The 15,475-nt window shown below is 46.7% G+C and overlaps 1 protein-coding gene across 4 annotated transcripts in view; it reads left to right on the top strand.

Moving 5' to 3' along the window:
- The window catches only part of ALS2CL (ALS2 C-terminal like), a 178,133-nt gene extending 162,860 nt beyond the window's left edge, over positions 1-15,273 (top strand). For all 4 annotated transcript variants that reach the window (XM_069729131.1, XM_069729128.1, XM_069729130.1 and 1 more), the window contains 5 exons: positions 3,035-3,077; positions 11,162-11,223; positions 11,592-11,741; positions 13,033-13,129; positions 13,552-15,273. In XM_069729131.1, the coding sequence (XP_069585232.1) occupies positions 3,035-3,077; positions 11,162-11,223; positions 11,592-11,741; positions 13,033-13,129; positions 13,552-13,599 (400 nt within the window). In that variant the 3' untranslated portion in view covers positions 13,600-15,273. The remainder of the gene's footprint in view (positions 1-3,034; positions 3,078-11,161; positions 11,224-11,591; positions 11,742-13,032; positions 13,130-13,551) is intronic.
- Positions 15,274-15,475: the final 202 nt, after the last annotated feature.

Below are 15,475 nucleotides of genomic sequence, written 5' to 3'. Positions count from 1 at the left end.
GGTCAGAAAGACCCCACAATATATCTGGCCCCAAATGCTTACCTTCCTTCATCAAACAGAACTGAGCCATCTCTGCCCGCTCTACACCAATTATCATGTCTAATCAGTATATCAGTACTAGAGCCTTATAAGAGGGGCTGATATCAGTCACATATGGTGTAGTGTCTGGAGGTTATATCAGTACCGGAGCTGTCACGAATCCAAACCATATGTCAGGGATCCCACCAATAATATGTCACGGTTCACGGGGAGGATACCTTTATCATCCTCGCCACTCACACCAATTTGTCATGAACCGGGGTGGTTTGGTTGCCCCTGGTTCTTTCTGAAGGGGATTTATCTATATCCCACTTCTCAGTTCCGGTTTGGAACTTGCAACAATCTGGCGCCCCCTTACCCTCAGGTCAGTCAGGGTACTGCACCTAGGATAATTAGTCGCCAGAAAGGCTGTCTTATTTTGTATTGGCTGATGGGCACTACTCCCACTCAGACGGGAACAATAATTATCAATGCTGCCTGTCGCTACATAACCCCCCAATCGCACAGGAGAAATTCCGCTGCCACCAGCTCTGATTTCATAATTATTAATGGATCCAGAGCCAACCCAGATTAGTAGCGCAATTCACTTCACAGGACGTGACAGTTTGTTATAGAGAAAGGAGAGACAAGCTAGTAATTTTATATATTTTACTCCAAAAAAAAGGTAGACAGTGTTTACAGAAAGGTAAAAATATATTATAAAAGTAGACAAGTCGTATGTACAAAACAATTACAAATAAAATGGGTTTAAAATTGAAAAAACGCTTACATTTCGTTATGTCATCTTATCTCATGGCCGACCGTGTGCTGTGGAGGAGGGGATACATCTAGATGCATAGCAGGCATCTGTACAGCAGCTAGACCCCAGACAAAAGACATGTGAAGCCTCCTGCTTCACTCAGTTATTTCCTAACCTAAAAGCAAAGCCCTTCCCCCTGTGGTGACCTCACTTAGAGGCTGGATACTCCCTTGTCTTAGCATTATGAAAACGCATCATCCTTCATATCTTGGCATAGGAACCTCGTATATGGAAGACACAATGATTAAGATGTGCACCACTTCGGTGCGATTCTTTTAAGTGTGAACGCGGCATGGTTACATTGCCCGCTTACAGAGAAACCTGCTCTTTGCACTCGTTAGGTTTAGCTTCTAGCGGTTTCAGTGAGTTATAGATCCCTCGATGGACATCTGTAATATATAATCCTTATATCTCTAGCCCTGATTGGTGCCACTATATATAAAACATTAAAAGAAAAATAGAAGCTCATGGTTTCTATACCAGGTGGGAGGGGGAATGAGTAGGGTAGGGAGACTTGTCTGCCCACAGCTTAGAGCCATAAAACTGCTCAGTGGGGGCTGCTACACATTGGTATCACGTTGCACAGAGTGTCTGCCATAGGGCTTTGTTTTTTATCAGTGAATGCAGTGGGGGAGAATGGGGGGGGGGTCAAATCTGCAGCGTGTGTCTGTGCCATGGTACCTTCTAGAACTAAACTCACAAAATGGCATTTTTACATTATCATGATAGGAGCGTTATAAGAGGGGCTAACATCAGTCACATATGGTGAAATGTCTGGGGGTTATATCAGTACTGGAGCGTTATAAGAGGCTGATATCAGTCACATGTGGTCTGATGTCTTGGGGTTTTAACAGTACTGGAGCGTTATAAGAGGGGCTGATATCAGTCACATATGGTGTAATGTCTGGAGGTTATATCAGTACTGGAGCGTTATAAGAGGGGCTGATATCAGTCACATATGGTGTAATGTCTGGGGGTTATATCAGTACTGGAGCGTTATAAGAGGGGCTGATATCAGTCACATATGGTGTAATGTCTGGGGGTTATATCAGTACTGGAGCGTTATAAGAGGCTGATATCAGTCACATGTGGTGTAATGTCTGGGGTTATATCAGTACTGGAGCGTTATAAGAGGGGCTGATATCAGTCACATATGGTGTAATATCTGGAGGATATATCAGTACTGGAGCATTATAAGAGGGGCTGATATCAGGCACATATGATGTAATGTCTGGAGGTTATATCACTACTGGAGCGTTATAAGAGGGGCTGATATCAGTCACATATGGTGTAATGTCTGGGGGTTATATCAGTACTGGAGCGTTATAAGAGGGGCTGATATCAGTCACATATGGTGTAATGTCTGGGGGTTATATCAGTACTGGAGCGTTATAAGAGGCTGATATCAGTCACATATGGTGTAATGTCTGGGGGTTATATCAGTACTGGAGCGTTATAAGAAGGGCTGATATCAGTTACATATGGTGTAATGTCTGGAGGTTATATCAGCACTGGAGCGTTATAAGAGGGGCTGATATCAGTCACATATGGTGTAATGTCTGGGGGTTATATCAGTACTGGAGCGTTATAAGAGAGGCTGATATCAGTCACATATGGTGTAATGTCTGGGGGTTATATCAGTACTGGAGCGTTATAAGAAGGGCTGATATCAGTCACATATGGTGTAATGTCTGGGGGTTATATCAGTGCTGGAGCGTTATAAGAGGGGCTGATATCAGTCACATATGGTGTAATGTCTGGGGTTATATCAGTACTGGAGCGTTATAAGAGGCTGATATCAGTCACATATGGTGTAATGTCTGGGGGTTATATCAGTACTGGAGCGTTATAAGAAGGGCTGATATCAGTCACATACAGGGGCATAATGATCTCAGTTCAGAGGTTACAACTGCAATCAGTCCCGTGCAGGATGAGGGCGTCCGCCAACATCCGAGGACATTATACCAGGATGAGGACATTATTACAGGAAGGGGCCAGGATGGGAGACATTGCTACATGAAGGAACACGTATGTCTTCACAGCTTCTGGAACACTACAAGGGCCCATACATCTGATGGACATGTGTTTTGGGGGCGCAGGCCCCAGCGGTCTCCCATGATGTAATGTACCCTCACACATGATTGTGGTCACTCATCATGACAATAGTTATGACTTCTGTTATTTTTTCTCCATTAGGCAGTTGTGGCCCCTGAAGGACGTGAAACTGACGGCCAATCAGGTAAGAGATGACAGCGGCCCTTCATAAGTCTTGCATGGTATTTGGAGTCTGAGTGTGAATTTTTTTTGGCTTCAGGGGATTGTAGAGAATGTGATTTGGTCTAGAGACAAAAGGGGTCGGGGTGTGATTTGCGATGGTGTGAATTCTTCCCTCCATTGTGCATCTGCAGCCTCTTGTCTAGAGATATACCACCATAGAAAGGAGACATGGGCCCCATTACCCACTGTAGGGGCCCCATTACCCACCCTAGGGGCCCCATTACCCACTCTAGGGGCCCCATTACCCACTGTAGGGGCTCCATTACCCACTGTAGGGGCCCCATTACCCACTGTAGGGGCCCCATTACACACTCTAGGGGCCCCATTACCCACTGTAGGGGCTCCATTACCCACTGTAGGGGCCCCATTACACACTGTAGGGGCCCCATTACCCAATGTAGGGGCCCCATTACCCGCTGTAGGGGCTCCATTACCCACTGTAGGGGCCCCATTACCCAATGTAGGGGCCCCATTACCCGCTGTAGGGGCTCCATTACCCACTGTAGGGGCCCCATTACCCACTGTAGGGGCCCCATTACCCACTGTAGGGGCCCCATTACCCACTGTAGGGGCCCCATTACCCACTGTAGGGGCCTCATTACCCACTGTGGGGGCCTCATTACTCACTGTAGGGGCTTATATAGTAATTCCTCCTGAGAATCAGAGCGTGTGGTGGAGCAGCGGTGGACTCCACATCAGTACCCTCCATACCCACATACAAAGAGGTCCAGAAATATTTGGACAGTGACATAAATGTTGACATTATAGCCATTTACAAAAACATATTCCGGATCCAGTTCTATAGTCAATCTGGGCTTAAAGTGAACCTGTCAGCAACAAAAACGTGATTAACCTGCAGATATGGGGTTAACGTGCAGGTTAATATCGTTACTGTCCGGCACCTGCACACAGCCGAACGCTGCAATGGGAAAACTGACCTGGACTGACAGCTGGCCACAATGTAGAACGAGTGCCAGTCAGCCCCGGGGGTGTTTACATTGGCCGGTCTGTATACTGAGAGCAACTGAACCAGAGCCCCCCATGACTGAAACCGAATGTGGCCAGGGGGGATAACATTCATATTCTCCCCGCAGTGCTTGGCTATGTGCAGGCACCGGGAACCTGAAGATTAACCAGAATCCAGTACAAAACTACTACCCTCATCCACAAAGCACTCCATGGCTCAGCACCACCCTACATCTCCTCCCTGGTATCAGTCCACCACCCTACCCGTGCCCTCCGCTCCGCTAATGACCTCAGGTTAGCATCCTCAATAATCAGAACCTCCCACTCCCGTCTCCAAGACTTTACACGTGCTGCGCCGATTCTGTGGAATGCACTACCTAGGTTAATACGATTAATCCCCAATCCCCACAGTTTTAAGCGTGCCCTAAAAACTCATTTGTTCAGACTGGCCTACCGCCTCAATGCATTAACCTAACGATCCCTGTGTGGCCTATTTATAATAAAAAAAAAAAAAAAAAAAAAAAGGTTCCTCGCATCATGTTCTCATACACTTTATGCAGTATTACCCCTCTGTGTCTGTACTGCTACATACTTAGGCAGGTAACTGGTTCATGCAGCTTTACATGAACACCTGAGCCTTACACTATAGCTGGTCCGAATAACTAAAGCAATTGTTACCGTCCACCTCTCGTGTCTCCCCTTTTCCTCATAGTTTGTAGCTTGCGAGCAGCAGGGCCCTCACTCCTCCTGGTATCTGTTTTGAACTGTATTTCTGTTATGCTGTAATGTCTATTGTCTGTACAAGTCCCCTCTATAATTTGTAAAGCGCTGCGGAATATGTTGGCGCTATATAAATAAAATTATTATTATTATTATTATTAACCCCATATCTGTCCTGTTAACCTACAGATTAACCACATATCTGTCATGTTAACCTGCAGATTAACCCCATAATAGTGTTTTCGCTTGTGTCAGGTTCCCTATAAAATGACAGATCTCTGCTTTAATTTGAGGTCATTCACATCCTAATCGGAAGAAGGATTTAGGTATTACAGCTCTTTATTATGGTAATGCCTCTTTTTAAAGAGACCAAGGGGAATTAGACAATTATTTTAAAAGCTCTTTAATGGGCTTCATTGGTTTTTCCTTCTTTAATCCATCATCAATTAAGCATGTAAAAAGGTCTGTTGCTGATTCCAGGTATGGTATTTGCATTTGGAGGCTATTGCTGTGAACCCAAAACATGCGATCAAAGGAGCTCGCAATGGAAGAGAAACAGGCCATCAATAGGCTGAAAAAAAAGAAGAAATTCTAAAGATAGCTCGCAGAAATGTTAAGAGTGGCTAAATCAACAATTTGGTACCTTCTGTAAAAAAGAAAGAGCACCCGGGTGAGCTGGGAACTGAAAAAGGCCTAAACGTCCACTGAAGACAAGTCATGAATGATCGCAGAATCCTTTCCTTGGGGAAGAAAAACCCCTTCATATCATCCCCGAAATGAAGAACACTGTCCAGGAAGTTGGGGTCTCAGTATCTATGTCCACCATAAAGAGAAGACATCATAAGAGCAAATACAGAGGGGTCACCCAGATGGAGAAGAGAAAGGCCAGAATAGACTTTGCCAAAAAACATCTAAAGAAGCCGCCCAGTTCTGGAAGAGCAAAGCTAAAATCAACCTGTACCAGAATGAAGGGAGGAAGAAAGTCTGGAGAAGGCTTGGAGCGGCTCTGGGTCCTCGGCACATCCTGTGTAACACAAGGTGGAGGCAGTGTGATGGTGCGGGCATGGCTGCTGGGTGACTAATGATTATGTGACTGAAGACAGAAGCAGCCGGATGAATCCTGTGTGTACAGGGTGATACTTTCTGCTCAGATTTAACCAAATGCAGCAAGGTTGTTTGAATGGAGCTTCACCGGACTGATGGACAATGACCAAAAACATCCTGCGAAATCAAAGTGGAATATTCTGCAATGGCCAAGTCCTCACCAGATCACAGCCCCATCGAGCCGCACTTCACTGAATGAAGATAAAACTGAAGGCAGAAAAAGCAACAAACATGGGAGAACTGAAGTCACTGCAGTAAAGACAGCAAAGTCTCACATCAGAGGAGACCAGCAATGATGATGTGCATGACGCCCAGACTTCAGGCCATAATTACTGCCAAACCTCACATCTGAGGAAACCAGCGATGGCAATGACCTCCAGACTTCAGGCTGTCATTGCTGCAAAGCCTCACATCGGAGGAAACCAGCGATGGTGATGGCCATGACCTCCAGACTTCAGGCCATCATTACTGCAAAACCTCACATCAGAGGAAACCAGCGATGGTGATGGCCATGACCTCCAGACTTCAGGCCATCATTGCTGCAAAACCTCACATCGGTGGAAAGCAGAGATGGTGATGGCCATGACCTCCAGACTTCAGGCCATCATTACTGCAAAACCTCACATCGGAGGAAACCAGCGATGGTGATGGCCATGACCTCCAGACTTCAGGCCATCATTACTGCAAAACCTCACATCGGAGGAAACCAGCGATGGTGATGGCCAATGGCCATGGCCTCCAGACTTCAGGCCATCATTACTGCAAAACCTCACATTGGAGGAAACCAGCGATGGGCATGGCCATGGCCTCCAGACTTCAGGCCATCATTACTGCAAAACCTCATATCGGAGGAAACCAGCGATGATGTGTCACGATTCTCACCGTGACCGTCACTCCTACGTCGCGGGTCGGGGTGACTTTAGGCCAACAGACGGCTATCACATGTGCAGGGGTCTTATCTTAGTTATCCCTCCACTCCACAATGTGATGAAAACACACACACAAGGCTATTGACCTCTTAGTTTACAGCAGGGGCTTATTCTAGGTATCCCACTGCTCTTCAAAATACCACGAACTGTAGGGATTAATGTATATGCCGCTTACAGTTCCACTTAAAACTTGCAGCTCTCTGGCGCCCCCCTTACTCTCAGGTCAGATTAGGTACTGCACCTGGGGTAATTAGTCGCCAGAAAGGCTGCCTGCTATGTACTGGCGATTGGGCACGCTGCAGCGACGCGATAAACTACTCCCGCTCAGGCAGGAACAATAATTATCAACGCCGCAGTCGCTACAACAACACCCAAAAGCCTGCACACGGTAAGCTGCCACCAGCTTCGATTAAACGGGTCCGAAGCTAACCCCAAAACAGTAGCGTAATTCCCTTCAGAAGACAGGGTACGTTTTAGAACAGGAGAACGAACTAGTATTAAATAATATACCCCATCAAAAGTTTCAGGCAGTGTTTATAAACGGTCATTTAAAGATGTTACAATATGAGACAATTGAAAATATGTACAAGATAATTATAAAATAAACAGGGATTACATAAGAAAAGGTACAACTCACATGTTCTCAGTTCATATCAGTTCAGGCAACCAGGCTAGTGGGGGGGTTTCCATCTGTCCCAGTGCATTGGATACAGCTCTTCAGATCAGACTCACTGCAAAACCTCACATCGGAGGAAAGCAGTGATGGTGATGGCCATGGCCTCCAGACTTCAGGCCATCATTACTGCAAAACCTGACATCGGAGGGAACCAGCGATGGTGATGGCCATGGCCTCCACACATCAGGCCATCATTGCTGCAAAGCCTCACATCGGAGGAAACCAGCAATGGTGATGGCCATGGCCTCCAGACTTCAGGCCATCATTACTGCAAAACCTCACATCGGAGGAAACCAGCGATGGTGATGGCCATGACCTCCAGACTTCAGGCTGTCTTTGCAACAAAGGATTCTTTACAAAGGGTTAAATGTGAACATTTTATTCATGGGAAAGTGAATTTGTCCAATTACTTCTGAGCCCTGAAATGAGGACGATTTGTAGAATAACGGTTGCAATTCCTAAATTTTGTTCAACCCCTTTAATTAAACCTGAAAGTCTCCACTTCAATCACATCTCAGTTGTGTCATTTCACATCCAAAATAGCAAAATATCGTCCTGCAGAGCTGAAATCACGAGGATTCGTCACTGGCCGAAGAGTTCTGGACCGGCTGTATGGGCTCATACTCACCTGCATTTAAAACAGACGAGTACAATCCAACAAAAAATCAGGTCTCTGATTAATGTTAGTCAATGATTCTGTGTTCAACTGCGATTTTCTCAGCTCGGATCGGGCTGAGAAAAATAAAGCGTGGCATACTGCGAATGGCTTCATATATCGGACGAGAACGCCAATGCAAGTCACAGGGTGCGAGAAAAAAAATCTAACAACACACGGACCATGCGTGAACAATCCAATTTTATGTACTAATAGGAAACCCGACATTTCATCAGCCGAGTACAGAAAATTCACAGTGTCAGAAGAAAGATAGATAGAAAGATGTCAGTCACATATATCATCAGTGCAGTGAGTGTGCAGCCTCATGTACATGGATTTACAGTGGGGGCGGAAAGTGTTCAGACCCCTTTACATTTTTCACTCTTTGTTTCATTGCAGCCATTTGGTAAACTCTATAAAGTTCATTTTTTCTCATTAATGTACAGTCTGCCCCTCATCCTGCCTGAACAGAAATGTAGAAATGTTTGCAAATTTAATAAAAAAGAAAACCTGAAATATCACATGGTCATAAGTATTCAGCCCCTTTGGTCAGACTCTCATATTTATATCACATGCTGTATATTTCCTTGTGATCCTCCGTGAGATGGTTCTACTCCTTCATTGGAGTCCAGCTGTGTAATTAAACTGATAGGACTTGATTTGGAAAGGCGCACACCTGTCTATATAAGACCTCACAGCTCACAGTGCATGTCAGACCAAATGAGGATCATGAGGCCAAAGGAACTGGCCAAGGAGCTCAGAGACAGAATTGTGGCAAGGCACAGATCTGGCCAAGGTTACAACAGAAATTCTGCAGGACTCAAGGTCCCTAAGAGCACAGTGGCCTCCATAATCCTTAAATGGAAGAAGTTTGGGACCACCAGAAGTCTTCCTAGACCTGGCCATACAGCCAAACTGAGCAATCGTGGGAGAAGAGCCTTGGTGAGAGGTAAAGAAGAAGCCCAAGATCACTGTGGCTGAGCTCCAGAGATGCAGTAGGGAGATGGGAGAAAGTTCCACAAAGTCACCCATCACTGCAGCCTCCACCAGTCAGGCCTTTATGGCAGAGCGGCAGACAGAAGCCTCTCCTCAGTGCAAGACATATGAAAGCCGCATAGAGTTTACTAAAAAACACATGAAGGACTCCCAGACTATGAGAAATAAGACTCTCTGGTCTGATGAGATGAAGATAGATCTTTGTGGTGATAATTCTAAGCGGTATGTGTGGAGAAAACCAGGCACTGCTCATCACCTGCCCAACACAATCCCAACAGTGAAACATGGTGGAAGCAGCATCATGCTATGGGGGTGTTTTTCAGCTGCAGGGACAGGGCGACTGGTTGTCTTTGAAGGAAACATGAATGCGGCCAAGTACAGCGATATCCTGGATGAAAACCTCTTCCAGAGTGCTCTGGACCTCAGACAATGACCCTAAGCACACAGCTAAAATAACAAAGGAGCGGCTTCAGAACAACTCTGTGACCATTCCTGACCGGCCCAGCCAGAGCCCTGACCTAAACCCAGGGTTTTCTCTTCAATGGAGGGATCACTCACAATGTATCCCCGTCTCAGGGCAGAAGTCTGGAGAATAAGTGGCAGCTCTGCAAGTATTGAGGTGTTACAGAAAGTTCATGGATTTGTCTATAAAATGTAACAACTGACGGAATACAGTAGTGCCACGCTGCCCACTCAATCATGCTCATCACAGGGCACCACTCATCTCTTCCAGGGTGGGCTTGAGTCCTGTGCGTGCACACTTATGTCCCTGAGCCCCTCTCACACCCTCCCATCCTTCATGCTCTGTGCTCTCCACTCTTTGGAGGTTCTCAACCCCTAGCTGCATGTGCTGCCTCCTTAGTACTAACCCCCTTGTGTATCACGCTGCCCCCCAACCTCATGGCATGCCCACCCTGCACGTTGTCACAACAATTCAGTATAAAGACAATTGCCCCTGGTTCTCCCCCAGACCCGGACTGTGCCGCTGCCCAGGAACCCAGCGCAGCCCACACCCTATCCCAGGACAAAGGTGAGATGCAGGGTCTAGTGACAAAAGTCAGAATATGTCAAAGGCAAAAAGAGTTATACAAATGGAAAGTCGGAAGGTAAATCCAAGGTCTGGCAACAAAAGATCACAATATCAAAACCTAGGACACAGAGTAAGCAAAGCACAGAGCGGTCACAGCACTGACAGCCCGACAAGCCTCTGCTATCCATAGGGCGGCTGAGCTGTCACTCACTGCACTGACAGCCCGACACGCCTCTGCTATCCATAGGGCGGCTGAGCTGTCACTCACTGCACTGACAGCCCGACACACCTCTGCTATCCATAGGGCGGCTGAGCTGTCACTCACTGCACTGACAGCCCGACACACCTCTGCTATCCATAGGGCGGCTAAGCTGTCACAGCATCCCTAGGACCCAGCGAGCGTAGAATCTTGACAGTAGATACATAGACCCCTGTATACAGCTCCCAGAGATCTGCGCTCTGTCTTACTCCAATTCTGTCCGAAGCTTTAAGCCTCTGTGTGCAAGTCAGATCCTCCAGTCACTTTCAGAGCTGCAGTCACAATCTGATTGTTTCTTCTTAATTATTTTTGTTTGCTGTGATTTTCTGAAAAGCTCCATTACTTTCCCCTAAACGTTTACAACCCGCAGCAATTAGGACGGTAACTGCAGCTGTGGTGGGGACTGGAGAATATAACATGATGTAACAGCAGAATAGTGAGTGCAGCTCAGGAGGTGACTGGATGATAAGACATGATGTAACAGCAGAATAGTGACCACAGCTCTGGAGGTGACTGGAGGATAAAACATGATGTAACAGCAGAATAGTGAGTGCAGCTTTGGAGGTGACTGGAGGATAAAACATGATGTAACAGCAGAATAGGGACCGCAGCTCTGGGGGTGACTGATGTCTCATGATGGGAAGGTTTGCAGTGCGTCTATGTTGTTGGCGGGGGAGAAGATTTAGTGATTCATTCCATTTCTATTTTCAGAGATATTCCATTGTGAGACACAAGTGTTTCCAGTCTGCGACCGAGTGTCTGCAGAAGATCATGTAAGTCCTAGAGCAAAGTCAGGGTTAATATGAGCTGTAGTTGGGGGATCCTGTGTGGATGATGGGGGCAGAATTCTGGGTGTTACACTGTGACCTCATGTATCTGCTGCACTCTAAACTCTGCTACATTCTTCATGACGCAGCGCTCGGCTCGTATGTAATGATAGAATGGAAAATTAAAGAGGAGCTCCACCTTTGGCGGAATCTGATGACTATGCCCATCATTTATACAGAGCTGCTTCAGGGTCTGACTATCTGCTTACACTGCCACATTGCAGACCACCCGCTGTACCCCCAAATAAGCACAGTCAGTTTCTGAGATCTTTAGATAAAACTTTTACATTTTTCTTGTTAAATTTGTTTCTCAGCTCAACGGTCGACCCGAAGGAGAAGCTGGAAATCATCCTGAACACGTATCTGGAGATCGAGAAGACAGTGTCTCGTGTGGTCAGTGAAGACTACAAGCTCCCCATGGACGATCTGCTGCCCCTGCTTATATACGTGGTGTCTCGAGCAGGGTGAGAAGTGCAGAAGTGATACATTGTGATACATTGTGACTAGAGATGGGCGAACCCAAACTGTAAAGTTCGGGGCCGGACCGAACACCTACTATTCAGGCACAGACCCCGAACACGGACTTCACCAGGAAGTCCGTGTTACTGTTCAGGTTCGGCAGCGTTACCCACGGTGTCATCTGCATGACGGCATGACAAACACAGTTTCTGATCGGTGGTGAAATTAGAACAGAGAACTGCGGTTCCCACTCTGTCAAATGATAGCATGAGCCAGCAGCTGTGACCGGCGGTAAAAAGTTTGTAAAAAGGTGTCTGCTGATGGGAGAGTACTACTTCCATCAGCCTACGCCTCCTGTTGCTGATAACATCCGGTATTACGTGGCTCCTAGAACTTCCTTTTTTGCATCAGTACCTCCTATACAGGACTATGGTCCAACTTGCAAAATGTGGAAACTGCCCTAAAAGTGACTTCTCCTCCAGGGACCAAGTGAGGGACCACAACCTGTGCATCCCTGCACACCGCCCTGTGAGCGCCTCGTGCTGACTACACGCGGTACCTAGCCCCCCTCCTGCTCATCACTAACCACAGGCAGTCAGTGAGCGCACAGAGGCCGCGGCGCAGCACTCACCCCCGGGGCCGGATAGTCGCCTCCTCCTGGAAATGCCATAGCTGCAGGCTGGAGAGAGATGAGGACTGGGTGCACGTGGCAGCTTCCGGTCCCAGGGTTGGTATGAGGACCTGTGATGACGTCGCGGTCACATGATCGTGACGCCATGGCAGGTCTTTCTCTCATAGCATCCTTAGCACCGGAACCTGCCGCTTGCACTGCCGAGGAGAGGGCGCGACATCGGAGGGTGAGAATAACTTTTTTTTTATTATTATTATTTGTAACATTAGATCTTTTTACTATTGACGCTGCATAGGCAGCATCAATAGTAAAAACTTGGTCACACAGGGTTAATAGCGGCGGTAACGGAGTGCGTTACCCGCGGCATAACGCGGTCCGTTACCACCGGCATTAACCCTGTGTGAGCGGTGACTGGAGGGGAGTATGCGGGCGCCGGGCGCTGACTGCAGGGGAGGGACTAATCGGACTGTGGCTGTCTCTGATTGGTCGCGGCAGCCGTGACAGGCAGCTGGTGAGACCAATCAGCGACTTGGATTTCCTTGACAGACAGAGGCCGCGACCAATGAATATCCGTGACAGACAGAAGGACAGAAAGACGGAAGTGACCCTTAGACAATTATATAGTACATAGAGCACCTTATAATGTTTGGACTTTTTTTCTCCAGGATCCAGCACTTAGGAGCAGAAATCCACTTTATTCAAGACCTGATGGATCCCAGTAACCGAGGAGGAATTAATGACTTTCTGCTGACGGCTCTGGAGGTTTGTAACGATTCCGGAGATTTATGACGTGTTCTGATGACGGTTATAGAAGGGAAAGGAAAATCACCTTCAGCAAATTGTATGCAAATGTAATATATTACAAAAAGACTGATTGCAATATCATTATGTTATATCAGTGATGTCATCACCAGGGGCGGGGCTGGGTATAAGGGGTGTGGTCTCAGGCGGTCATCACACCAGTGATGTCATCACCAGGGGTGGGGCTGGGGTATAAGGGGTGTGGTCTCATCATTATATCAGTGATGTCATCACCAGGGGCGGGGCTGGGGTATAAGGGGTGTGGTCTCAGGCGGTCATCACACCAGTGATGCCATCACCGGGGGCGGGGTTATGGCTTCTCAGGGGCGGGGCTATGGCACCTCGTGGGCAGACACATAATTGCACTTTGTTTCTCTCCGCAGTCTTGTTATGAGCACATTCAGAGAGACGAGATTCGACTTTTCAAATGAAGACAGATTTACGCTTCTTACATCATCAAATGCACAAATTTATGAAAAAGAACGGTGGAGCCGAAGCCGAAGAGTCCCGCCCTTCCCCCGCCCACATGATTTGTGAGCTCCGCCCTCGTGTGGTAGATCATTCACGATGTGTCCGGATACTTCTTCCTATCTGATCAGAGATCCGTTATTTCTTACATATTTCATAGATAAAATTGTGCAGAAAAAAACTATAGAAAACCAGTCGCCCACTAGACTAGTCTGAGGCCTGACGGGATCTCCAGCACCACCTGCTGGTCAGAAGTAGAACTAGATACAAATCCAATAACTCAGGATAATACATTAAGTAGAATGAGAAATCTTCAGGTTAAAATGGAAATAGAATCAAAACCAGAGATCTGCACATCACAGGCCGGCCAGAAGAGGAAATACAGCAAACCAGAAACCTGAGGCACCACGAAATGGGCAGAAGTAGAACTGGAGGAGAATCAGATCCATAAAGCTGCCTGTGGCCCGGAAAAGAAATAGTGCAAAATCTTCAGCATCACCTGCTGAGAATGGAGCAAAATCTCACATTTCCAGCGCCACCTGCTGGCTAAAAGTATAATAACATAGTTCTGCAGCACCACCTGCTGGCTAAAAGAATAATAACATAGTTCTGCAGCACCACCTGCTGGCTAAAAGTATAATAACATAGTTCTGCAGCACCACCTGCTGGCTAAAAGTATAATAACATAGTTCTGCAGCACCACCTGCTGGCTAAAAGTATAATAACATAGTTCTGCAGCACCACCTGCTGGCTAAAAATATAATAACATAGTTCTGCAGCACCACCTGCTGGCTAAAAGTATAATAACATAGTTCTGCAGCACCACCTGCTGGCTAAAAGTATAATAACATAGTTCTGCAGCACCACCTGCTGGCTAAAAGTATAATAACATAGTTCTGCAGCACCACCTGCTGGCTAAAAATATAATAACATAGTTCTGCAGCACCACCTGCTGGCTAAAAATATAATAACATAGTTCTGCAGCACCACCTGCTGGCTAAAAGTATAATAACATAGTTCTGCAGCACCACCTGCTGGCTAAAAGTATAATAACATAGTTCTGCAGCACCACCTGCTGGCTAAATGTATAATAACAGTTCTGCAGCACCACCTGCTGGCTAAAAGTATAATAACATAGTTCTGCAGCACCACCTGCTGGCCAGGAGAAGAACTGCAAGTTTAAGCGATTAATCAATAGAGAAAATGCCTGAGCGGACATTCAGCCAAATCGGGCGCAGGATACAAACACGGGAACGTATGATATTGCCGGAGATGCCACTACAACTACTGAATTATTATGTTTTTCCGTTGGGTGAGATTATTTTAAATTTTCTATTATTATAAAAGAAGCCGAGAATCAAATGTTACCGCAAACACCGTAATTTAGAGCGATGGCGCTTCCCTGCCGCCGCTTCTTGCTGCGTTTCCTGGGAGAAGTCGTGGCTGTGGCGGATCTAGAGATTATTTATTACAGGTTTATATTTATATAGGGTGTCGGTGTCTGTGTGTAAATAGGTCACGTGTCACACTACGTCGAGCGTCGGCTGCAAAGATGGAAAAGGACTTTAATAATAGAAGGCGAACTGTAAAGGGTTAAGTTGTAAAAATGTCATTTTATAATTAAAGCTGTAATTGGATCCCTGTGAGTATACGGCGTCGCTGTGTCCTGTGTGCAGACGATCTGCGCAAAGTCGAAACATTGTAACGAGTGACAGCTCCGAGCAGTCACGAAGACACATTCCTATCATGATGCCTACAGCCAATGGTGACGATACATGAGGGGTTTACCTGTAAAGCCACCGTCCTGACGAGACGCGTGTAACGCCCTGAGGTCTCCTA

The sequence above is a fragment of the Ranitomeya imitator genome, chromosome 6 (genome assembly GCF_032444005.1).
Source record: "Ranitomeya imitator isolate aRanImi1 chromosome 6, aRanImi1.pri, whole genome shotgun sequence".
Lineage (NCBI taxonomy): Eukaryota > Metazoa > Chordata > Amphibia > Anura > Dendrobatidae > Ranitomeya > Ranitomeya imitator.
The sequence above is the reverse complement of the archived record's forward strand: the minus strand, read 5'-3'. Positions and strand labels throughout refer to the sequence as shown.